Source organism: Amblyomma mixtum, chromosome 1, assembly GCF_055824585.1.
Source record: "Amblyomma mixtum isolate Tamu chromosome 1, ASM5582458v1, whole genome shotgun sequence".
NCBI lineage: Eukaryota > Metazoa > Arthropoda > Arachnida > Ixodida > Ixodidae > Amblyomma > Amblyomma mixtum.
Genome location: NC_143012.1, coordinates 104,008,220 through 104,035,171, shown reverse-complemented (window position 1 = coordinate 104,035,171; position 26,952 = coordinate 104,008,220). Strand labels below are relative to the sequence as shown.

At 50.5% G+C, this 26,952-nt stretch overlaps 1 protein-coding gene across 1 annotated transcript in view; it reads right to left on the bottom strand.

Annotated features, from left to right (window-relative positions):
* The window catches only part of LOC149367381 (uncharacterized), a 145,855-nt gene extending 120,626 nt beyond the window's left edge, over positions 1-25,229 (bottom strand). Inside the window, exons 1-2 of the mRNA XM_089555430.1 lie at positions 25,112-25,229; positions 16,372-16,498 (exon numbers count right to left, since the gene is read on the bottom strand). Coding sequence (XP_089411556.1) covers positions 16,372-16,498; positions 25,112-25,178 — 194 coding nt within the window. The 5' untranslated portion in view covers positions 25,179-25,229. The remainder of the gene's footprint in view (positions 1-16,371; positions 16,499-25,111) is intronic.
* Between the last annotated feature and the right edge of the window lie 1,723 nt (positions 25,230-26,952).

Below are 26,952 nucleotides of genomic sequence, written 5' to 3'. Positions count from 1 at the left end.
GCTACATCGTGGTTCTGGAACCAGATCTTTGCCGAGTCCTCTAGCGCGAAGTAGACATTCCTCAACTTGCGCTCACTGTCCCACTGGTTGAAGGCTGCCACACGGCCGAAACTCGTCAACCAATTTTCGACGTCCGCGAAACTGTCCCCGTGGAACGTCGGCAGTGACCGGTGCGCGTGGAGTACGAACGGAGCGTCAGCTCTAAAAAAGTTGGGTGGTCTGGCTACCAGTGGTTGATGTCATCTCCCTTGACGGTTTTGTCAGGCCGCTGAACTCCGGCTATAGGCCTCGCAGGCGGCGGCTCGCTTTGTGGACGCGGGTTGTGTCCACGTGCTGAGAACTGGCTTCAAATGCGTCTTCGGAGTCAGTGTACATGGGACGTTAGCCAGCCGGCTCGACCAAATATGTCACGGTTAGACAGTCGGGACAGCCAGGACACGTTTTAGTGGGAAGCGCCAGGCAGCAGCGAACTCCCGAGCGGAACACAAAGAAACGACGACGAAGAAGGAGCACTGCCCGCCACCATGGCTAAGGCTCGCCAGAATAGCGGTTAAGGCAGTTCGGCCGGGCGACGGCGCCACGAGAATGCCCCGGAATATGGCAATATGAAGTGCAAGGCAGTGCAAAAGACGGCAAAGAGGCACCGCCGCTTTACTGCGGTGGAGTCCGCAATTAACTGCGCTTTCTCCCGCAAACAAGAACACAGGAAACGGACTTGAAAGAGCCACGATGATAAGACGAAAAATGAAATATACTTCACACTGTCCGCTCACCCTGGCATCGTCGAGGATGTTGAGGTCTTCGGAAAGGTCTGTTGTAGCGACCACAGAATGGTAAGGTCTTGAATTAGCCTGGACTTAAGGAACGGAAGAAACGCGTAAAGCGAAAACCCATTGAAAATTTACTGGTTACAGGGAACAGAGAGCAAAAGCACCGAAGTTTCGCCCAATTGGTATTGATCCATCTTGAAAACGTAGCAGCACGAAAAAACAGGAACAAAATAAACACAGGCAGCACATGTCCTCTCGTACCTGTGTCTATTTTGTCCCCGTTTTCTCGTGCTGCTACGTTTTCAAGATGGAACGTAGAGGAATGCGAGATATCGCTCCAGAACAGATGTTCGGATTTAACTCAGCCATGGCGGCCTTAATGTTCAAGCAATTAATGGTAATGTCCCTGCTATCATTACGGAGTGCCTAGCAGAAGTAGGCGGTAGGCTGGTTGGACAGAATACCGGCCAGCTATCTCACGACAAGAAGGATCTCATTAAGAGGGTATTTCTGGCAGGCTAGCTGGTGCGCATCGCTGATGATGAAAGTGCGCGAAAGAACGGGGACAGACAGAAAACATGTACATACTCAGAGCGTAGACTTGCAACTTTTCTCCGAAAACGCTTCGAGCATTCCTTTTTATGCGCTTCAAACCACCACATGACACAGCCAAGATGAAACAAAGCCGGTAACTTTGACAGATCAGTGTATATAAAGCGCAAACCAGTTGGAAAGCCAATTAAAAACACCAGTGTGTGCATGCCTACACACCCACTTGAGAACCTAGTATAAAAGGTATGGGAAGATAAAAAGGATGAAGATGAAAAAAATAATTAAAAAGGAACAAATGATGGAAACGGCAGAACTATGTATTACGAACGAAAACTTTTTATTTAGTTACATTTCTGCACCGTCATGAAGGCATATTTGCAGGGGGAGTACATACATACACAATCAATCGTACAACATGTGCCAACTTTTTGTACAGGTTAGGAAAGAATGGATGGGAGATGATGTAGAAGAGCGTCAACAGAGCATTCACATCAGTCAATTGGTCCGGAAAGGACAAAAACAGGAAAAGCAGAAAAACAGCAGGTGAGCATGAGGGCACATCACAGCTCCAACAACAGTGCTCGCGTGCGGAAAGAAAGAGTGTTTCAACACATTAGTACGGCATTTTATCTCACGTATTTTCTTGTCGTGCTCGCGCCTTTTGGATGCAAAATGAGGCGGTAGCTAAGAAGTTTCGGGGTTAATAGCAGTTTTCTTGAAATAAATGCGGTAAAGGAATTCTATCTTTATTCGCAAATGGCGCTTGTCCAGAGAGTCCCAGTTCAGCTCCTGCTTAATACTGTTGCCTCGATAACTGAAACAATATTTACTGGTGACAAACCGCGCCGCACGATTCTGAATCCATTCCAGCATACCACTAGAGGTTACGACGCAAGGGTCCCAGACTGCGCAGGCGTACTCCATAATTGGTCTCATGTTAGTGAAGTATAAAAGTTCCTCAACCTTCTGAGGAGCGTTCCGAAAACTCCTTTTCAAACAATTTAGTATTCTTGATGCCTGGATTCCGCTAGGTGGCGCCGCCCTGGTTAGCTGGCTGCCTACCGCGCTCTGCTTTAACCTGCCCCTGGCCTGGCCCAGGGCCTCGCCCGCCTCTGGATTTACACTCCATCGCTTCAGGAAGGCTCCCGAAGCACGTGGAAACCATCGGCATCACGGCCCGCTGCCGAACTGACCCTCCAAGCGTCTCCAAAACTGTGAAGCGGCGCGGCGCCTCGCTAAACATAACGCGCCGCGCCTCCACCGCCGCAATGCAGCGTCTGACCAAGCCCCTGCAGCCCAGACGCACCGATGCCGCCACCGCGGGGCCTGTTCCATCCACGTCGACAGCTGTCTCTCAAACGGGTACGTTCAACGCCGCCCACGCAACCGAGCACATTCCTGCCGCAGTGCACGCCTTAAGCGACGCTGGGAGCACCGGATCGACGGCCGCGGCGCAGCCGGCAGCGTTCGTCGTCGGCGCAGCGTCCACACCTAGCCAACTCCACGCTCTAAGGGACGCCAAGAACTTCGGGGCCATAGACGCGTCGCAGCCGGCTGCGTTCGTCGCCGCCGCTGGAGCCGCTGCACCTACTCCAGCCAAAGGTCCCACTGACACCAAGACCTCCAGCCCGGCACCCGCGTCGCCCACTCAGACTCCGGCTGAGGACTCCGACATGGACCTTAGGACGTCCCCGGCAGACGACACTCCTTCCCAGGAAATCGGCTGGACCACCATCGGTGCCAACCGTAAGCCTGCCACCGCAGCCCGACCCCGCGCCGAGCTCATCACAGTTGTCATCCAGCTTCCCCCTGGAACCCTCACGCCCAAGCTACCTCTCTACGACGTACTCGCCGCAGTCGCCTCCGCTGCACAACTTTCCTCGAAGACCAGTGCCGACATCACCCTTCAGGCCAGGCCAGCGCAAAGCCTTGTGTTTCTAAAGACTCATTCTCCTCTCACCGCCCACCTCCTACTCTCTGTCACGCATCTTCAGCTCCATGGTAAGCCTGTCACCATCAAAACTTACACCCCCCATCCTCCCATCTCATGCCTCGGCGTCATCCATAACGTCGGGGGCCACTTCACTCCTGATGACCTCATGCATGACCTGGAATCTTTCAAAACAGATATTCTCGCGGCTCGCATGATGGGATCCACTCAATCAGTGCTCATAACGTTCGCTGGTACCGTCATCCCCCACTTTGTTTATTTCAAACGCGTTGCCTTCCGGTGCCGTCCTCATAAACCTAAGCCTCCCACCTGCACCCGTTGTCTCACTCTAGGCCATCGCGCCCACCAATGCCCCCAGCACAGCGTTCCGGCCAAGTGCCGTCGCTGTGCTGCTCCTCTACCCGCTGACCCTTCCGCTCATGTGTGTGCCCAGCCCTGGTGCGTTCATTGCCAGGTGAACACCCACCCCTCCCTCGACCCCGCTTGCCCCTTCATCCTTGCTAAGCAACGCGAGTGTGCTAAAGCTGCATACCTCCGACGCCTAGCTTTGCGCCGGGCCACTCAACCCACCACCCCTTCCTCCTATCCCCGCCTACTCCTCCTCGTCCTCCTCTAATCATGAATCTCCATCATCTCCGATCACGTCACCACCAGGCTCCTACGCCGCCATAGTTAAAGGATCCTCGGTGCCAGCGTCCCTCTCTTCCACTACACCACCCTCTCCATCCTTGACTGACGAGAGCCGCTCCTTCGACCTCCGGCTCGCAATGCTGGAACGCCAGCAGCGAGAGCAGCAGCGCATTTCCCACGATCTACAACAGCAGATACATGCCTTGACTCAAACCCTCCAGACAACCACCTCCTCTCTTACCTCCCAGCTTAGCAAGCTAAATGAGCACCTTGCCACGTTCACCACTCCTTCCTCCGGCGCCCAGGTCGCCCCTTTGGCTGACCTTGTAGAAACCACCACACAGGCACATCACACTCGCTTGGTTCAGCTGGAAACTTCCGTTCTCCAGATCCTTACCACCCTCCAAGCACAATCAAAGCAACTGGAATCCTTCGCATCTATGCTCCAATCCGTCCATGAGTCACTGCCCCCGGCAAAAAAGAAGGAACGCGTACCATCGCGTTCCTCTCCGCTATCATAATGGCGTTTGGCGAGGACCTCGAGATTGTGCAGTGGAACTGCCGAAATCTTTGCCACAATAAGACCCCCCTACACCAGTATCTACTCACCCGCCCCTCCCTACCTCACTTTCTCCTTCTCCAGGAGACCCGGACGGCCCGCAATGTCCCAGGCTACCGCGCCTACCATGCCACTACGGCCACACCACTTGCGTCTATTTATGTACGCAGTGACGTGCTCGTGAAGCAAATTGACATCCCCTCCACCCTCCTTAAATATTTAGTTGGTGTGGTTTATTACCACCCTTCTTCCCGCATCTCACTCGTCCTTTTGTCTTTTTACAACCCCCCTGTCACTTCCTCTTTATTCTCTGCTCTGGGCAAATTCCTTCACTCTCTTTCTTCTACCTCCCATCTCCTCTTTGGTGCTGACTTTAATGCCCCTCACACACTCTGGGGCTACCCTCAAACCCGGCCGCCTCCTCCATTGTCTGGCCCAGGAACGCCACCTCACCCTTCTTAATACTCCTGGCTCTCCTACTCGAGCGGGCACTGCCTCACAACGCCCTACGACACCCGACCTCACTTTTTCTCGGGGTTCACTTTCCTTTCACTAGCAGGTGACAGCCGAAACTCTTCTAAGTGACCACTTTCTCATCCATATCACCACCTCTCTCTCCCACATCCCTCGCTGTCATCCAATTATTCACACTGACTGGCATGCTTTTCGCACTAATCTCGCATCCGACTCCTTTCAATCCTACGACGACTGGACGTCGCGCATCTCTGCAGCGCTGACGTCCAGTAGCCGTCGCGTTCGCTCTCGTTACCCAGTCCAAGACCCAGATCCTCACCTTCTCCGTTTATGGCGTCGCCGTAAACGTCTTCAACGCTCCTTTCGCTCCCAACCACACAATGCCCAACTTTCCTCCCGGATCACTGCTTTGCGGGCCGAGATCGTCGCCCACTGCGCCTCCCTCGAGCACTCTCGTTGGAGTGCTCTTTGTGATGGCCTTGATTCTGCATTTCACTCGCGATCCGCATGGTCTCTCTTTAAACCCCTCCTTGGCACTAAGCCTGCCCTTGCTCCCACTCTAGCTAAAGCCCTCACTCAGGGGACTCCCTCCGAAGTTTTTGATCAACTCGCCTCTCTCTACCTCCCGCCCCCTCTAGCACCCTCCTACCCGGTGTACTCGGGTGGACCTAACCCCGATCTGGACCAATGATTCACTCTCCGGGAGCTCGAATCTGCTCTGGCTGCTAATTCTGCACGCTCGGCTCCCGGTGAGGATGCCATTACATACACCACACTTCGCAACCTTCCTGACTGCGCCAAAGAATTCCTCCTTCAAACCTACAATGAGGCCTGGGAGAGCGGCTGCTTGCCGAGCTCCTGGACATCCTCCCTTATTTCTATGATTCCAAAACCGGGCAAACCTCCCTCTCTCTCTAACCTCCGCCCAATCTCCCTGACGTCGTGCGTTGGTAAGATCCTTGAGCGAATGGCTCTGACTCGCCTCTCTGACTTTCTTGAGGCACGGGAGTTCTTCCCCCATTCTCTCATTGGCTTCCGACGCCGCGTCTGTGCACAGGACATGTTTCTGATTCTCCAGCAAACGTTCCTGTCCCCTACACCTACTCAAATTTACGCACTTGTGACCGTCGATGTTCGCAAGGCCTTTGACGGTGTTTGCCACGATCACATCCTTTCTCAACTCGCCTCTTTGGATTGTGGCTCCCGCATGTACTCCTATATCCGCTCATTCCTCTCTAAACGTGTGGCTCGCTTTCGAGTAGATACCCACTTGTCTAACCCACACCACCTCACCCGTGGCACTCCTCAAGGTGCTGTTCTCTCTCCTACCCTTTTCAATCTCGCTATGGCCCCCCTCGCCTCCCAGCTAGCTGAAATTCCCAACCTGCATCATATATTTTACGCCGATGACATCACTCTCTGGTGTTCATCTGGCTCTCCCGGTCACGTACAGGACACCCTGCAACGTGGCCTAGATCTCATCGACTCCTTTCTCACCACCGCTGGCCTCTCTCCTGCTCCTGAGAAATCCGAGCTTCTCCTTCTGAACCATTCCTCCTACCAGCGCTCACACAACCACTTCCTCTCTCTCCACCTTTCTGGCTCTCCCATTCCTGTCGTCACACATCGCAAAGTTCTTGGCTTCCCTTTGCATGCGGCTAAGAATGTGCAATCCCTTCACCGCGCTGTCACCACCTGCCACTCTGTAACTCACCTCCTGCGGCGCGTGGTCACTCGACGCTCAGGTCTCCACGAGGCTCACGCGTGCCGAGTTGCCCACGCGCTGGCCCTCAACAAGGTCTTGTACTTTGCACCCTACGCTTCCTTCACTCAGACTCAACGCTCTCGAGACTGCCCTTGTGGGCCTCTACAAGGCAGCTCTCAACCTCCCTATCACTACCTCTACCACTAAGCTCTTTGCCACAGGCCTCTTCCATCCTCTTCGTTCTCTTCTCAGTCTCCATTGTGACTCGCAGCTTGCCCGGCTTTCCCTTACCCGTCAGGGTCAGTGGTTATTGACTCAAGCGGGTATCTCGCCCATTCCAGTCTCCCCGTTTACCTCTCCTATTCCCACCCCCGCCCCCAATCTTCGTATCCTTCCCCTCCCGACCAACATGTCCCCCGTCCTGCACGCCGGACGTCGTCATGCGGCCGCACAGCACCATTCCCCTCTCTTTGATAACCAGGGTGTAGCTTACACGGATGCCTCCTTCGTGGCTCCTCGAGAACCTGCGGCTACGCCCTGTACCATCCACACCTCCCTGCTCCTGAAACCCACACCAGCGGGCCGTATCTACACCCTCCAGACGCATTGTCCCTCGAGGTCCTCGCCATTGCGCATGCCCTCCAGTCATTTTCCCTCCTTCCCTCTCTCCAAGAGTACACAGTCTATTCGGACTCACAAGCCGCTATACACCACATACAGAAACGCACCCTGACCCCTTCTCTCCAACAGGAGGTCGAACGAGCGGTCTCCGCACTGCAGCCTTCCATCGTTTTCCTCCCCTGGGTCCCTGGGCATTCAGGGATTGACGGCAATGAGCTGGCCCATCAGCTCGCCCGCGACACACTTTTCCGGGCACCGTTGATCCCCTGGCCCAAGCCCTCGGAGGACGGTGGGAGACTCACCCTTCGCCGCACCATAAAAGAGGTCTACCTTGAGCTCCGCCTCGACAAACGCCTTTACCCTCCCCCTCATCCATCACTCACCGTGCCGGAGTCTCGCCTTCTTCGGCACATTCAGATGAATGCAGTTATCACCCCGTCCCGCCTTTTCCTCTATCGCTATCGATCGGACTCTTCCTGTCCCAACTGCCCCTGTATCTATGCGGACCTGGCCCATTGCCTCTTCTATTGCCCGGCTGCTCAGCAGTCGGGTTCCTTCCCCCCACCCTCTCTATCCATCACCACCTGGCTCGACTGGCTTGGCGCTGAAGGGGAAGAACTGCGGCTTCTGGTCGCCCAGGCGGTCGAAATGCTCGGCCTGTAAATTATGGTCGATTAAAAGTCTTTTACTACTACTACTACTTGATGCCTTTGCCGGTGTATATACAGTCTACTTTCTCCATGTCAAGTATGCGGAAAAATAAACCCCGAGATACTTAAAATCTGTGATTTTAGATAATAGCTGGCTGTTTAAACATATTCAGACAAAACAGAAGTGCGCCAGCGCGCAAAAGAAATATATTAACATTTTACAGCATTCAAAGCCATGTCCCACTTCTCGCAACAGCGCTGAATTCGATCCAAATTTTGCTGTAGAATATTTGTGTCACATGAGGCTTTAATCGAACGATATAAGATACAGTCAGCTGCGTACAGGCGCACTCGACAGGTTACATTGTCCACGATGTCATTAACATAGATTAAAAACAGTAGAGGCCCCAGTACCGAACGCTGCGGACCACCAGAGGTGTCCACGATGTCATTAACATAGATTAAAAAATGTAGAGGCCCCAGTACTGAACCCTGCGGAACACCAGAGAAGACAGGACAGAAGTAGTATCTAGAAGCCGGCCGTTGACGAAGAGGCGTTGCTTGCGCCCTTCAAGATAGTTTTTAATCCATTGAAGCACTTCTCTTGTTAAGCCAAGCAACGATAGCTTGTGAAGTAGCAGGAGGCGGCGACCTGTGTCGAATGAGTTTTTGAAATCTAAAAATACGCAGTCATTCTGCTACTGGCGGTCGAAGGCAGAGCAGAGGTCATGGTCGAATTCAGCTAGTTGAGTTGCGCAAGAACGGCCAGCCCTAAAAGCGTGCTGGGAGTCCGTAAAAACTTTATTGAATTCAAGTTGTTTTATCACAGAATTGTAAATGATGTGTTCTAGTAGTCCACAGCTTATGCATGTAAGAGAGATGGGCCTGTAATTAGCATTATTATTCCTGCAACCACATTTATGAATCGGTACTACGTTCGCTACTTTCCAATCGTAAGGCAGAGAGCTTGTTTCAACTAAGAGACTTTTAACAAAATAACTAAATATTGAGCAATCACATCCGGACAGGCGCGCAGGACATACGAAGAAAGACCGTCTGGCCTGCCTGCAGAGCGGGCTTTTGCTAAATTAAATGGATGAGACGTGGAACCGACAGTAATAAAAATAAAAGAAGGGGTTGCGAAGCACTAAAACCTAAGCAGAAATAAAAAAGAAATAAGGCGAAACAATATGAGTGATTCAAAAATAGACTAAAAGTAAAAAGTGCCTGAGAATCATTAACAAGGAGGCTAAAAACGACCGTGAAACCGAGAGTGAAAGAAGGACATAACAATAAACAAAAGAAAAGGCGACACAGAACGAAAGTGGCAATACGAACCGCCAAGCGAAGGAAGAAGAACGAAAACGAGTCTGTGTCATGCCTTACGTGTGCACCGAGTGTCACACAACAATGAAGCTGCAGGAGGATACAGCGTCCAACTCGTGTTTGCGGCACCGTGTCAGATCGCTATAGTGTGCGCGATCATAGGGAGACGACAGTCAGGAAAGATGCACCTTACATCACAGCTCTGAGTGACAGAATCTGACAGGGAAGTTATTTATTAGGTTCCGTTATTCAGTGGAAAAATGTACATCGACCAAACTGGGCGATTTATGAATGAGAGAGCGGCGAAGCATGTTCGGAATCTCTCTACGAACTCAGGAGGCAATTTCGCCTTACATTGTAAGAAGTGCGCGCCCGTATCTCGAAAGCACAAAACTCCCCGCTATGGGTAGAACCAAAACTGAAAAGGAAATAATTGAGGCCTCCCTAAGAGAATGCGAATAATTGTGTACACCGTTCAATATGCTTTCTGATAAGGAAATTTGGTTTTCAGAAAGTAACACTCTAAACTGCCCATTTTAACCCTACACCTTTACTCCTGATATTTGTTGCTTCCATCCTTCATAGGTCAGTCTGTCTTTGGCCTTTTCATTCTCGCGCCGCCTTTCATCATCATCATCAGCATGACTACGCCCACTGCAGGGCAAATGCCTCTCCCACGTCTCTTTAATTAACCATGTTCGCCAGTTGCGGCCAACGTATTCCCGAAAATTTCTCAATCTCACCCGCCCACCTAACTTTCTGCCGCCCCTTGCTACGCTTGCCTTCTCTTGGAATACACTCCGTTACCCTTAAGGACCAGCGGTTATCCTGCTTTCGCATTACATGCCCTGCGCAAACCCATTTCTTCCTGCTGATCTCTACCAGGATGTCATTAACCTGCGCTTTATTCTCTCACCCACGCCGCCCTTTTCCGATCTAACGTTACACCTATCATTTTCCTTCCATAGCTCGCTGCGTTGTCCTTAACTTGAGCTGAACCCTCCTTGTTAGCCTCCACGTTTCTGCCCCATAGGTGAGTATTGGTAAGATACAGCTGTTTTATTCTTTTCTCTTGAGGGATATTGGTAAACTGCCATTCATGATCTAAGAGAACCTGCCATATGCGCTCCACTCCGTTCTTATTCTTTAAGTTATTTCCCTCTCATGATCCTGATGAGCAGTCACTACCTGCCCTAAATAGACATATTCTCTTACTACTTCCAGCACCTCGCCACAAATTTCGAACTGCTGTTCTCTTGCTAGACTGCTGAATATTACTTTGGTTCTCTGCATGTTAATTGTTAGTCCCGCCGTTCTGCTGTGTCTAACTCATTGATCATGCTTTGCAGTTCATGTCCTGAGTGACTTAGCAAGGCAACGTCATCAGCGAGTCGCAGATTACCGGTACTCTCCATTAACTCTAATATCCAACTGTTCCCATTTCGGGCCCCGGAATACCTCCTATAAACAGGCGGTGAATAGCATAGGTGAGATTGTGACTCCTTGTGGGACACCTTTCTTGATCGCAATTTTATTTCTGGCTTTATTGAGAAGTATGGTAGCTGTGCAATCATAAATATCTTTCAGTATTTTCATATAAATCTCTTCTACAGCCTAATTCCGCAATGCCTGCATGACTGCTGAGGTTTATACTGAGTCGAATGCTCTCTCGTAACCAATGAACGCTATATATAGGGGCTGGTTATATTCTGCGGATTTCTCTATCACCTAATTGATAGCGTGATTATGGTTGGTTGTCGAGTATCCTTTACGAAAGCCTGCCTGCTCATTTGGTTGATTTAAGTCTCATGTTGTCCTGGCCCTATTAGTGATTGCCTTAGTAAATACTTTGTAGGTAACAGACAATAAGCTGATTAGTCTGTAATTCTTCAAGTCCTTGACGTCTCCTTTCTTTTGAATTAAGATAATGTTAGCGTTTTGCCAAGCTGTAGGTACGCTCGAGGTTACAATCCATTGCTTATATATGGTGGCTAGTTTTTCGAGCACAATCTCTCCTCCATCCTTCAACAGAACTGCTGTTATCTAATCTACACCAGCTGCTTTCCCTTTTGCATTGCTCCTAAAGCTTTCTTTACTTCCTCCTCCGTTACTGGCGGGATGTCCCATTGCTATGCTCTACTGCCTCTCCAGTAACAATCTGATTGCAAACGCTACTGTATAGATTTGTTTAAAATTCCCCGGGTACTTTAACTATCTTATCCATATTGTTATTGACACTGCCCTCTTTTTCCCTTAACGCCTACATCTGGTTTTTACCCGCGCCTAGTTTTTTTTCTCTCTTCACTGCTTTTAGGCTATCTCCGCTCTTTAGAGCATGCTCGATTTTCTCCATGTTAAACTTCCTGATGTCGGCTACCTTGCGCTTATTTATTAAATTGAACAGCTCTACTAGTTCTTTTTCCTTCACTCTCGTTTTCACGGTTTTAGTCTCGTTGTTTACGTTTCCGAGAAACTTTTTACTTTTAATCTGGTTTTGTATCTTCATATGGCTTCGCCATATTTCATTTTCTTTTAAGCTTGTTTTTAGAGCTTCGCTGCTTCTTTTACTTTTGTTGCTGTCGGTTCCGCACCTCACCCCTTTTGCTTAGGAAGTTTTCGCTTGTAATACTTGGTTCTGTCCTTTCCCTAATTCGTTTTCTTTGAAATATTTTCTACACTTTCAGGCTCTTTATGGCCTCCTCCCTTTTTTACTAGATTGTCAAGGGGATGTGTAGGCATGCACGCACTGGTGGTTTTAGATTGGCTGTGAAGGTGGTCCGTGCTTCATGTACACCCCCCGTTAAAAGTATACAGCCCAAGGGGTTTGCTTCGAAGCTGTTTAGCGTGGACCCCCGGCGGATCAAGCAGTCCAAACCTTGGGAGCATTGAGGACACAGCGCCATTCCTCTTTCCACATATTATGGTCACTGAGGATACATAACGAGGCATGCTGCAGGCCTCACAAGCAAACCGCTTGGGCTGTATACTTTTGACGGGGGGGGGGGGGGGGGGCGTACACTGATCGCTCAAACTTTTGGTTTTGTTTGATCCCGGCTGTCATGTGGTGGTTTGGAGCGTATAGAACGGAAAGTTAGAAGCGCTTTTGAATAAAAGTTGCAAGTCTGAGCTCTGTGTTCACCCGTGTTTCCTGTCTCTGTCCGTGAACATGAACATCATGAACAAGGATCTTAATGAGAAGCGCCAAAGCATGAAGGCGTAATACCCCGCAGAGAGAGCAGAACTGGCATAACTATCAAAGTTAATGAGCGCAAGTTAGGTGACATCAGGAAATTTAATATAAAGGCCATCGTGCAGGCTCTAAGAAGCGGAGTAAGCCTAAAACGGTGAGAGAAAACAAGGCATAGGCAAATACTAGATATATACGTTGAGGGACAAAAAGGACATTTCATTTGCAATGCGGACAAGGTAGTTCAGTAGGTGAAGAGTTATACAGAAATCTCTTCCGTAGCCAATGTAATCAGAACCTTAATGAGACAGATAGTAGCGGACAGCAATGGGACATCCCGCCAGTAAAGAAAGAGGTAGTAACTAAAGCTTTAGGAGAAATGCTAAAGGGGAAAGCGTCTGATGAAGATCAGGTAACAGCATATCTTTTGATGTACAGTGCAGTGGAGGAGGTAGCAGAACTAGACACCCTGTAAACACGCCTTATGACCTCAAGAGAGAGAGAGAGAGATAACTTTTATTTTTCAGCTCAAGAACGCTAACATTAGCTTAATTCATAACAAAGGACAAGTCAAGGAATCGAAAAATTAGAGATCAATCAGCTTACTGCCCGTTGCCTGCAAGGTGTTTACTAAGGTAATCGCAATTAGAGTCAGGATGACCTGAAACTTCAGTCAACAAAATGATCAGGCAAGCCTTCTTAAAGGGTACTCGACAATAGGCTATATTCACATGGTCAACCAGATCATACAGAAATGCACAGATTACAAAGAATGCTTTTGAGGAAGCTCCAAACCGAAGCAATAATGCAGGTATTGGGGAATCAAGGTGAAGAAGATCCTTGCGTAAAACTACTGGGAGGTACCTCAAGTGGCTGCTCAGCTACAATAGTCCTCAATAATGTCATCAATAAAATTCCAATAAGAAAGGTGGCAGGCAGGGACAATTTGGGATGGGGAAGTTGACGAAAAGAGTTACAGGACATTACCTTAGTAAATTGTTATTCGCTGACGATACTGCCTTGCTAAAGCCCTCACGAGATGAGCAACAAAGCATGATCAATGAGCTATACACGCGGAGCACTACTGTGGGTGTAAAAATTACTATGCAGAAAACGAAAGTAATGTTCAGCAGTCTCAGAGGGGAACAGCGGTTTACGATTGGTATCGAGTTGCTGGAGGTCGTAAGAGAATATGTCTGCTTAAGGCTAATATTGAGCACAAATGCGGGTCACGAATTTTGATTTCTTAAAAAACTTCGCAGACGCTTAAGCTCAACCTTAAGTGTGTTGCGCGATATTGTTCACTCGCGATCAAGCACCCGTAGATGCGGATGCACATCAGCATTCAGAGCAGGCGCAGACTTCGAAGAAAGCTCGTTGACGTTACCGACTCCTTAACACACGTGTGTCAGGAGAAAGCATGCGCACGCTGATTATGTTCCTGTATCTTCGGGGGTACCGCAGGGGTCTGTTTTAGGACCTCTGCTGTTTCTGGTTTATATTAATGACATTTCTGAATATATGACTTGTAAAATACGTTTATATGCTGATGATTGTGTTGTCTACCATGTTATTAACAGTTCTTCAGATTCTTGTCATTTGCAGCGCGACTGGGACCGCATACAACAATGGTGTTTGAAGTGGCAGATATTTCTGAACCCAATAAAATGTCAGTTTATTTCTTTCACACGCAAGCATCACCCTTTTTTGGCTGAATACAAACTAGATTCTACCCTACTTTCTAGAGTTTCCCACTATAAATACCTCGGCGTTTACTTTTCGTCTAATCTCACCTGGAACGAGCACGTTGAGTACGTTTCTGCTAAAGCTTATGGCATGCTAAATTTTGTACGAAGAAATTTTAAAATGGCAGCACTAAAAGTTAAAGAGCTTCTATATTTCACCTATATTCGGCCAATATTGAAGTATGCTTGTGTTGTTTGGCACCCCCCAACTTTAAATTTAACCGACATGCTTGAGCGTATTTACAACTTTGCCGCTCGATTTGTCTCAGGTAATTACGATTTTAACAGCAGTGTTACTAACATTAAACTAACGCTGGGATGGGAGCTGTTACGGAAACGCCGTACGAACTCTCGGTTAGAAATGCTGTATAAAATCTTTCACCTAAAAATAAAAATAGATAAACAAAATTATTTGCTTCCACCGCATTTCAGGTCAGACTTGACCATGGATGGAAGATTAGAGAAATTAAATGAAAAACTAACACATCAAAATGCATTTTTCCCATCTACCATTCATGACAGGAATCGCCTGCCCCATGAAATTGTTGAGTGCCGTTCCGAACCTATGTTCCGCGCGTTGCTGTCGGATGTATGAGTGCGCAGTTGGCTTTTTTTTGTCATGCCTTGTTGTTGATTCATATTTCATTCATTTTGTACTTGCTGTGTCATGCCTTGTTGTATTGCTTTTTTCTTTCTCTTTTTTTTCTGGCCTATTCTTCTGTTACGTATCCTCACCCCCCTGCAATAATGCCTACGGGCGCTGCAGGTATTTGAAATAAATAAATAAATAAATAACAAATAAATAAATAAATAAATATCGCACCTGACCGTGCGGTATGGAAACATTGGGCACGAGTTTCTCAAGGACGAGCGGTAATGTCGAACTCTCCGAAAAGCTCCTGGAGGCCCCGCGAGAAATGAAGTGGAAAGCTTGAGGAAGGTTCTTCACTCCGAACGACGCACGGCGCCGCACAAGCCCAAGGTCAGCTATTGCAGGAAAAGCCACCGACGGCGGCTTTCCCGCCTCACATGATCCTTAAAGCTTTCGCCTTAAAAGAGTTAAGTAAGCGTGTGAGTCTGCTGACGTTCATCAAGCCGGAAGTAGCACACAACCTCAAAGCTACAGCAGCGCCACGCCTAGATCGCCTCCCGGTGCATGCGCCGTGGTTCTCTCTGAAAACTCTCTGTAAAAGAAATTTCGCTCGCTCCGTCAGGCACAGTGATTTTTCGGTTAGGCTTGCCAAGAACGTAAAACTTACCCAGTGATGAACTTTGCCGAAAGCGATGTGTGGCATGGCAAAGCGCAGTGCCGTAAATTGCGACGTCACAAGCGACGCCGTAACATCAAGTTGGCGCAGATCTCAATGTTCTGAACAAATTTTTCGGGGGTGGCCCTGTGTCACAAAATTCGGAGCAGACTCGAAAACCCTGTGCCGCGCGGACGCTATGTAGCCCGCGCCGGCCATTAAAACAGGGAAGAAAGAACCTCAGGAGAGCGCCTAACGTTGCATGTGTTGCTGCCCCCTCCACCTCGGTCGGTGGCGCTGCGCCAGGGGAGTTGCATCAGCGCGCGTCGTCCATTGTTCCTGAGTGGTGGTGTAACTTCTACTCAGTTCTGATGGAGAGGGCGTAGCCTTGAGCTCGCTAAGTGATCCCTCTCCCCTTCACACATGGACAGGCGGCCACGCAGCGCAAGATGCATCTGAAGATTCCGAAACCTGTCTCCGCGCCTGACCAATGCGGATGCGCGCCCGGTGCGAGAACGAAATTGCAGAGCTGATACTGTGTGCATGTGGTCACCTGCCATGCCGCGAAGAACCGCGTAGCGTGCCTAGAAATGACGGGCGTTCACCGCTGTCTCTCAGTACGAGCTACTGCTCAAGCTTCAGAGAAACACTCCCGCTCGACTGCTGGTACAAGAGCACTCGCCCAGCCACGGACCAGCAAGGCAGCGTGCGCCAACCTGCTGGAGGCTTCGTCGTGATCCTCTGGTCCTTGGACTGTCGTAGTGGCACCTAAGCAACCTGTGTTGTGTTTTTTTACCTCTCTCTTGCGTTCGGGCATTTTAGGTGCAATATTTCCTGAAACGTTGGGATTTCTTCTCAACAACCGTTTGTTGAATCCAGAGTATTCTCCATGGGGTATATGACTCCGGTAAATAATTCAGCTTTCGCTTAGAGTTAAATGAGAGAGACACTCACGAGTCGGCGCTGAGAGGGATCCGCAGGTGCACCTTGGGTCCCAGGGTGATGGTGAGTGACTGGTTGTTCAGGCCATAGCGGCTGGCCACGTCTGCGATCACCTCCAGCCGCACCTCGTAGTGGTACACTGCGAGAGTTCGCTCTTTATTAGACCGGCGGTGTACGGTAAATGAGGATTTGTCGAAAAGGTGGTGACATAAGACAAATTATTTGCACTGAAAAAAAAAATTGGCTGAGGCGGAAATTTCGCTCGAGCATTTTGGATCCTCAGTCAGAGACAGTACCCCCAGGCCGTCAAGACACGTCCGTTCCAAATGGTTCAAGCCAGGCCTTGCGTTTCTCGCCCGACAGTGTCCACGTTATGGAGGTGATATGAAAACAGGGCACCAGGTCGCTCAAGGGAACCACTACGTATATCGCTTAAGGCGGAGCTTAAGTGTCCGGAAATTATTTCTATTTCTTGCACTGCTTGTGCTTTGTTATTACTTTCGCTGTACGTGCTGGGCCCAGGAAAGGGATTTCAGGACTTCTCAAGCGGCAGTCTGTAGCATTTTTCCAGAAACAGACTGTAGTCAATTTTATGATGATTATGTAAAAGAAATCTTGCTTGGTATTGAATTTATTGCACTTAACGCTTTATAACATCGCGATGAGCCTGAGGTGTGTTCTATCTCGGTTATGAGAACTGACAACGCACTCCCTCAGCAGAGCACGATGTCGGCGCCGTTTTGTACCACTTGGCCACAACTCCCTGCATGTATAGAGACAAAAAATAGGTAGGGGCAACAGAAAAAGAAATAAAAATAATAAGCCCCTTGCCTCATGTATAGAGACAGGAGGAGGGCAGTGTGGGTCAGGGAACAAACGGTGGTTTTTGACACCGCATTCAAAATAAAAGAAATAGGCTTGGGCGTGGCATGTAATGCGAAGGCAACATAACCGACGTACCTTAAGGGTAACGGAGTGGATTCCGAGAGAAGGAAATCGTAGCAGGGGGCGAAAGAAAGTTTTGTGAAGACGAAGACGACCGTTCTGCTTAGCGGCGGCGCTGCCATCGCTGCGCGTGCTGTGTTCTCGCCTTCGCCGACCTCGGACTGTTGCCGCCCTGCTCCTGAGGTCCCAGTGCCTTTAACAAACCCCCATCCTACATTTGGTGGAGTCGCCGGGTAACGATATCGGCTCTGGAGCTCCGTAGCCGCACTCTTCCGACACCTGCGATGCCTGTAGACATCCAGCACCAAGCCGTGCTAGCAGGCCCACCGACTGTCATCTGTGCCGGCTCCCTTCGCCAAAGGGACCCGGCTATCTTCAGCGGCACAGATGACCATGATGTGGAAGACTGGCTCGCCTCCTACGAACGGGTGAGCCAGTATAACAAGTGGGATGACGAGACAAAGCTCAACAATGTAATTTTTTATCTTACCGACGTCGCAAACTTATGGTACCGCAACCATGAAGGGGACGTTGCGACTTGGTCAGCCTTCAAGACGAAGTTCTCAGAAGTGTTTGGTCGCCCAGCTGTCAGACAACTTCGCGCCGAACAACGCTTGCGTGAACGGTCGCAGCAGGTCGGCGAAAGCTTCACTAGCTACATAGAAGATGTAATCGCCCTCTGCAACCGAGTGAACGTCAGCATGCCGGAAGCTGACAAGATAAAGCAGATCTTGAAAGGCATTGATGATGACGCCTTTCAAATGCTGCTCGCTCGGGACTTGCGCGCCGTTTCGGAAGTCATCACGCTGTGCCAGAGCTTCGAGGAGCTGCGTAAGCAGAGGGTCCTGACTCGTCAGCACTCAGCTCAGCCAGAGTCACTTTCTGGACTGACACCCGCAGCTGACAGCTCCTATCTGCTGCAGCAAATGAAGGACTTTGTACGTGAGGAGGTGGCCCGTCAGCTTTCGCTTTTGCCTAGCCCTCAAGGGTCGCCACCTTATTGGGCCCCGGCTCTCCAACATGCAATTCGAGAGCAGGTTGCAGAGGTGCTTCCGTCAGCGCATTCATCACCACCTGTCGCAGCTCCGCTGGCGTACGCTGACGCCGGCCCAAGACCAGTCGCCACCGCTCTCAATTATGGCAACGTCGCCCCAAAACCTGTCGCCCGTCCAATGACTTACGCTGAAGTCGTCGCACAACCTCGGCCGCCTACGTACCCTATAATGTCAGTGCCCGTACAAGCGCCGGCCCCTTATCTGCGACCATCTCCACGAGACCGAGATCCTTGGCGCACGACGGATAACCGGCCTATTTGCTACACTTGCGGATTGCCTGACCACGTAGCCCGCCATTGCCGTCTCCCAGTTTCGGCACCGCCGGTCAGGTACTGGCCTCCAGCGCGTCAGTACTCCGCGTCTGCTGAGCCCCGTGCGTCCCCTCGTCCTTTCTCCCCCGACCGTTCAGCGATTACCGACCGCCGTTCCCCTTCGCCGCGACGACGCTCCATTTCTCCGATGCGTCGCCGCCCAATTAATTCTCAGGAGGAAAACTAGATGTCGCAGTTCCTGAGGCAAGAACTGCGTCCTCCTCGAACTACCAAAGACCTCATCTGGCCCCTGCGAACCTTATTGACGTTTCGGTCGAGGGAATTTCTGTCATGGCCCTTGTAGACACTGGCGCCGCAATTTCAGTAATAGACGCAAACCTTTGTCGCCGCTTGAAGAAACTTAAGACGCCAATTGCCGGTCTCTCGCTGCGCACGGCCAGCGCTCAGCACATCAAGCCGTCTGCAGCTTGCACCGCTCGAGTTTTAATTCAGGATGTCCTCTACACGATCGAGTTCGTCGTACTGCCGTGTTGTTCTCACTCTGTTATTTTGGGCTGGGATTTCCTTTCTCGTCATGCCGCTGTCATCGATTGCGCTCGCGCTGAAGTCGGGTTCTGTGCTCTGCCCCAGTCCCTGCCGGACGCTGCTCCTGCACCGCGATGTATTAAAGCCCTCGTCACCGAAGACATCGACCTGCCTCCATGCTCTTCCGTCCTTGTGCGCCTCTCTTGTGCCCCTTCTCGTGATGACACTGTTCTTTTCACGCCAGCCCATACTTTCCTCCGGCGCAAGTGCCTTCCTCTGCCTTACGCCGTATTGACTATTTCTGCTGGCCTTTCCGTACTGTGGGTCTGTAACCCGTTTCCCTACCCTAGTGCTCTGCGCCGTGGCGAATGTGTCAGCAGTGTCCAACCTGTCGCGGCTATTTTAACCCATGAGGAGACTGCCGGTTCATCGCACATCAGTCTCGCTGCGCTCAGCCCACCATCTTCTACACCCACTCCTTCATCTACCGACCTATTTCTCCGCTCCATCGACGCAGATCTTCCACCGCAGCAGCGCACGCAGCTTCTCGACTTGCTCAACCAGTTACGCGCCTCCTTCGACTGTCATCACAGCTCACTGGGCCAAACGTCGACTGTCACACATCGCATAGACACAGGTGCCCACGCTCCTCTACGGCAGCGCCCCTATCGTGTGTCGGCACCCGAGCGCCAAGTTATTGAAGATCAAGTCAACCAAATGCTCAAGAGCGGCGTGATTAAACCCTCAAGCAGTCCATGGGCTTCGCCAGTTGTGCTTGTCAAAAAGAAAGACGGCTCAATCCGTTTCTGTGTAGACTACCGCCGCCTTAACAAGATTACGCGCAAGGACGTATATCCCCTGCCACGCATCGATGACGCGCTAGACTGCTTGCAAGGTGCCGAGATATTTTCCTCTTTAGATTTACGTTCCGGGTACTGGCAGGTACCCATGGATGAGGCCGATCGCCCCAAGACAGCTTTTGTAACACCTGACGGCCTATATGAATTTACTGTGATGCCTTTCGGTCTTTGTAATGCTCCCGCCACGTTTGAGCGGATGATGGATACCATTCTGCGTGGTCTCAAGTGGAAAACCTGCCTCTGTTACCTCGACGACATCGTCGTGTTTTCGCCTGACTTTGACACTCACCTTTACCGCCTGAAGCACGTTTTGACCTGCCTCTCTGACGCCGGCCTCCAGCTGAACTTAAAGAAGTGTCATTTTCCCGCTCGCCAACTCACCATTTTAGGCCACGTTGTTTCCAAGGAGGGTGTCCGTCCGGACCCGGCTAAACTTCGTGCTGTGGCTGCGTTCCCTCGACCTAGTTCTATCAGAGAACTGCGCAGCTTCCTAGGGTTGTGCTCCTACTTCCGTAGGTTTATACGCAACTTTGCCTCAATCGCTGCACCTTTGACACAACTTCTGTCCGGCAGTTCCGATCTTTCGCAATGGTCCCAAGTGTGTGACGACGCCTTCGATTCCCTGCGCCGTATGCTCACTGCCCCACCGATACTTCGCCATTTCGACCCGACCGCACCCACCGAGGTCCATACTGACGCCAGTGGGGTAGGCCTCGGCGCCGTACTCGCGCAACGTAAACCTGGCTTCGCCGAATACGTCGTTGCCTATGCCAGCCGCACGATCACAAAGGCTGAATCTAATTACTCGGTCACTGAAAAAGAGTGTCTGGCGATAGTTTGGGCCCTTACCAAGTTCCGCCCTTACCTCTACGGCCGCCCGTTTGAAGTCGTGACCGACCACCACGGGCTGTGCTGGCTGTCCTCTCTGAAAGACCCATCCGGTCGCCTCGCGAGGTGGGCCCTTCGCCTCCAGGAATACGACATCCGCGTCGTGTATCGTACTGGCCGCAAACATCAAGACGCCGATGCTCTATCGCGCTGCCCACTCCCAGCCAATACTTCGAGCCTTTCAACCTTAGACGCCTCCTCGCCGATGCTTCACATCAGCGCCATGCCTTCGGCGCAACGTGCCGACCCATGGATCTCTTCTCTTCTTGACTTCCTCACAAACCCTACGGCTGCTTCTCCGTCGCGTGCTCTTCGCCGCCATGCTTCCCATTTCTCAATTCGTGATAACCTCATTTATCGCCGCAACTACAGCTCAGATGGCCGCAAGTGGTTGCTAGTTATTCCCCGTCACCTTCGCTCGGAAGTTTGCGCCCATTTTCACGCTGACCCGGAGTGTGGTCATGTCGGAGTGTTCAAGACCTACGCTCGCATCCGGCTACGATATTATTGGCGTGGCATGTACACCTTCATCCTCAAATACGTGCGCTCGTGCCTTATCTGTCAACGTCGCAAGCCGCCACCTCAACGTTCTGCTGGAGAATTGCAGCCGCTACCCTGCCCGCCACGCGCATTTGACCGCGTCGGCATTGATTTATACGGCCCCCTTCCGTACATTTCGGCCGGCAACCGTTGGGCTATCGTCGCGGTTGACCATTTGACAAGGTATGCCGAAATCGCCGCCCTTCCAGCTGCCACAGCCTCCGAAGTTGCCTCGTTTATTTTAAACCGATTCATCCTTCGTCATGGCGCCCCTCGCGAATTGCTGAGCGACAGAGGCCGCGCCTTCTTATCCGATGTTGTGAAGGCACTGCTCACCAAGTCCAATGTAATTCATCGCACCACCTCCGCATATCATCCGCAAACCAACGGTCTCACCGAGCGCTTTAACCGTACCCTCGGTGACATGTTATCTATGTACTTCTCTTCAAACCAGTCTAACTGGGATCTTGTGCTTCCGTATGTAACCTATGCGTACAATACCGCAACGCAGTCCACTACTGGCTTCTCTCCTTTTTTTCTCCTTTACGGCCGTCACCCTTCTGCTACCATCGACACCATTCTGCCGTACCAACCCGACGCTTCCGAGTATACGCCTCTATCTGAAGCCGCCCAGCACGCCGAAGACTGTCGCCGCATCGCCCGTGCTCTCACAACTGACAACCAGTGCAGCGAGAAATCCCGCCACGACCTCAATCAAACAACGCCACACTTCCCCAATGGCTCCCTTGTGTGGCTCTGGATTCCGACAAATACTCCGGGCCTGTCGTCAAAATTTCTCGCCAAATACCATGGCCCATACCGTGTCCTGGCGCGTACATCTCCAGTTAATTACACAGTCGAACCTCTCGTGCCGTCTTCTGATCGCCGCTGCCGTGGACGCGAGACTGTTCATGTCCAGCGCCTCAAGCCATTCTACGACCCAGCCGTCCTGCCCGCGCCCTAAGTCGCCAGGTTGGCTCCTCTTTTCCCCGGGGGCAATTGTGAAGACGAAGACGACCGTTCTGCTTAGCGGCGGAGCTGCCATCGCTGCGCGTGCTGTGTTCTCGCCTTCGCCGACCTCGGACTGTTGCCGCCCTGCTCCTGAGGTCCCAGTGCCTTTAACAAACCCCCATCCTACAGTTTATTTATTTATTAGTACCTCAAAGGCCCACTAGGGGCATTACATGAGGGGTGGGTATACATATCAATTAAACAAATCAGTGATCAGTAAACCAGTAAATCAGGAAATCCGTAAATCAGTGAAAGTAGGGTGGGCGGATGAGATTAAGTAGTTTGCGGGGATAGGGTGGCAGCCGCGGGCACAGGACAGGGTTAATTCGTCAGATATGGGAGAGGCCTTTGCCCTGGAGTGGGCTTAGTCAGGGTTATTATGGTGATGATGCGGCTTCGCAATGCTATGGCAGATTAGCGCTTTCAACGCAATTCGGGAGGGACTAAATAGTCTAGTTCAACGCTCCGAGTCCACTCATCACAGGAGTGCCACTGCGCGCTGGACAGTGGGGCAGATGACCGCCTCGTCGTTTAACCTCCATTAACCTTACTATACATAATTGCAGTAATTCGTGGCAGCAGTAAAAAAGCTACGATGGGTGCAGAGGCAGTGTTCTGACACTGCGAAACGTAAAAGGGCTCAAGGGATAGCCTGCTCTAAAGTGCTCTCGCGACAGAAATTGTTTCAATACAGCCATAACTTCACCAGCGAAAGAACGAGACACGAGGAGAAGAACACAGGACAATACAGCCCTAACGTAAGCTCCCCTACTTTTAGTTGTTCCCAAAGTTTAGCGTGCCAGACACTCGCGGAAGATAAAATAATGCTTCCAGTATGGAAGCGCGCTCAGAAGCAGGATCCCACGTGTCAGAGTGAATTCGCCCTTATTTCTGGGCTTTTCAGATCTTTTTCACCCGTGAAGTCTGGCGTCCCACATGGAAGTGTACTAGGTCCCCTTCTTTTTTTAATATATATTAATGAACTGCCACTTAGTCTTTCTTCCGACGTCCGACTGTTTGCTGATGATTGTGTCATATATTGCCCCATAACAAATTCATCAGATATCATCGCTCTTCAAGAAGATCTTTCACAAGTGCAACATTTGTGTTAGACGTGGCTCATGTCTCTTAATATTTCAAAGACCTCACTGATTTCTTTCCACCGTCGCCCGAACTTCATCGCGCTAGTGTACACTATTAGTAACTGCCCAATTTCTTCGGCCAATCATTACAAATACTTAGGCGTCCATATCTCTCGTGATCTAAGTTGGACTCTCCATGTCACCCAAACAACTCACTCTGTAAACAGTATCCTTGGGTATCATCGGCGCAACGTTGCTCTAGCACCAAGTTCTCTCAAATCGCTCTCCTACAAGACATTCGTCAGGCCTAAATTGAATATGCTAATTCTGTCCGGGATGCCCACTAACCTAATTAAATCCATTGACTAACCTAATTAAATACATTGAGTCAGTTCAGAATCGTGCTGCCAGGTTCATCTCATCTGACTACTCCTAACATACCAGCATCTCAGGGCTGAAATCACAATTCCAGTTGCCTACGCTAGCCACCCGTCGTAATGCAGCACGTCTCGCTTATTCCACAAGTTCCTTCACAAAATTCCAGACGCCAACCGATTAATCCACGCGCGCATCGCATTTCCCACCATAACCACCCGAACGCTGTCTGCCCTGAACGTGCACATACCACAACATTCCAGCAATCGTTTTTCTTATAGACTGCCCGTGAATGGAAGGACCTCTCTGCTGAAATGGCCACCGTCATGAATCATCGAATGTTCAAGATCACTATCGAGTAGGCCTATTCATCAATCAAATTTTGTCCATTTTGTATTGATGTATAATATTTTTGCCGTGTTATCCCCACCCCTCATGTAATGTCCCGAAAGGGACCTTTGACGAACAATAAATAAACAAATAAATAAGTAGACGATGGTTATTCTAACATCGTTACACAATAGTAAGCAACCAACCAGAAAATTGAACAAAATTGAAAAACACACTTCATAGCAAATTGCTGCGTATATTTTCTTTGAAAATAACATAATCAGATATATGAACAATGTTGTCAGGAAGACTACTCCAATAAATGATTGCACGGGACAGGGCTGATCGGTTGAATGCGGTGGTTCTTCCCGAAAGGCGCTTAAAACTGAGGTGATTATGCAATCGGTGAGATGTACGGGCCGTTTATGTAAGAGGTCGTGTGAAGGAATTATGGCTTTAAACGATTTTATGAATGAGGCCGATAAGGGCTATTGTTTTGCGCGGTTCTAAGGATGGAAGGAACAACGACGCCTTAATGACAGTTATGCTGGAATTTCGGTAATAGTAGCGAGCAATGAAGCCAGCGGCACGATTTTGTACGCGCTCTAGGGAATGAATTAGGCAGTTTTGTTGGGCGTCACAGGGCAGACAAATGTTTGATATTGTCGCGAATTGGGTGACGCCTCCCCGATTGCCGAAGGGGAACGCTATCGCGTGCAGGTTCGAAGAAGGAAACAAAGAGATAAAACAAAACGAAGCCATTTTTATAATTTAAAGGAAAGGAGGCATTAAAAAACGAAAACACAAAGAAAAAATTCGCTGTGGCTTAGCTTGGTTAAGCCTGGTAATTGCGAAAGCAATATCCGTACCTACGCCATGGTTCAGCTGGTAGTGTAGCTGGTGGCGGTGCTTGTGGTTAGACTTGTGGCGATGCATCTGTTATACAATCCAATCCAATGCAGTGCAATTCAATCCAATCAAATGTAATCTAATCTATTCTAATCCAATCCAATACAGTCCAGTACAATCCAGTCCAGTCAGGCCGCCGTTCATGTGCACCGCCGTCGCACACGGACGGCGCGAGATCGCGAAGCAATGTTAAGCCGCTGGTGGTTGGCACAGCTACTGCTTTTTAGGAGAGGGCTGAGTCGGGCTGGTTGGTTCATGTTGAATGGTACGGCAAAACAGCGCTGACGGACGGGACGGAAGAAGATGAGACAAACACATGCGCTCGACTCACTAGCGACGTGAGTCGAGCCTAACCTCTTCAGCGTAACGCCACAATCGGGCTCCTAGCGGAGAGCGCAGGAGAGCGCAGGAGCGCCGGTGGTGGCACCGACGCGGCTTGCGACGGCGCGAGTCGGTCGCCCTTCTCTTCGGCGTGATGTCACACATGACGTCACACAGAGGTCAACTAAAGGTCAATGGTGGCACCGCCGCGCCCCGGCAAAGGCTGAAAGTGCAAGTAGTAAAGCTTCCGCTTTAAAAACTCCCACTCGACGCGCCTACAACACTGCAGATAAAAGGAAAGAGTTCACCAGATACAGAGCGTCCCAGTTGAAGCGGGAATGCCTTGCAGGCAGCAAGGACGTGGGTTGTGACTTGCGATGCGTCGCCGGCGTTGCGTCGAAGGAAGCTGTGGTAGAGAGCCGTGTGGTAAGGTGGAACTCTGGAAGACGCCAATGGACTCCTGTCAGCCGCCCCAAGAACTAGGGAGCAGCAGCGGGAAAGGCGTAGCCTAGTGTCTTCGACGGCGTCCCGAGACACCGTAGGCTTGTGCAGCCCATCCAAGGAAGCCTCGGCAGCACGGACCCTCAATCCATCGGCTGCCACTTCCAAACTCGAAAGGGACGCAGTAGGCCTGCGTCGGAGATCCAAAGGAAGTCTCCGGCAGGGCGGACCCAACGTCCGACGGCTGCCACCTCTACGCTTGAATGACCAGACTTCCGCTGCGGTGTCTTCATTTGCACCTCGGTTTACTGACACGTCAGCTCTCCGCTCCTCGTGCCTGCCTCGTACACACCATTCGCACGTGCACACGCGCAACGCGAGGCTGGCACGCGCGGCGCTCTGCTGTCCGACGCACCACTGTCCACAAGCCGCGTTCCAAAAATCCCTCGAGGGTTTGGTGTGCACATCACAGATATGCGAGCTGCCCTGTGGAAGAAGGTGAACCTCTGAGGTTATGTTTTGAATAACCTAATGCACGGTTAGCTTTGGCAGTAAATTTTTCTAAGTGGGTTTTCCATGAAAGATTAGGTAAAAAGTGGACGCTAAGGCCCTTGTATGATGACGCAAGAGTGACTGGTCTGCGGTTAAGCGAGTAAGTGAAAAGGTAATTAAACCGTTTACGGCAAAATATCAATAATTAGCATTTATCAGCGCTAAGGGGCATTTTGCCATGATGCGCCCCAGTTATTAATACGGTGTAGATCTTCTTGAAGAGCGATGTGGTCATTATCAGAGTGGATTTTGCGATGAATAACGCAATCGACACGAAACAATCTGTTCGAGGAAACGCTTAACGGTAGATCATTGATGTAAATCATAAACAGTAATGGGCCTATTCCTGTAATTTAGCATAAGCCTAATGTTTCTTTAATTAGAAGGGATCAATGGTTATCAATGGGCGTGGAACCGGCGAAATGTCGGTGCTGCGATTCACACGTTTACTTCTGCTGACGCAGGCCTTCCGATTAACAAGGCATGA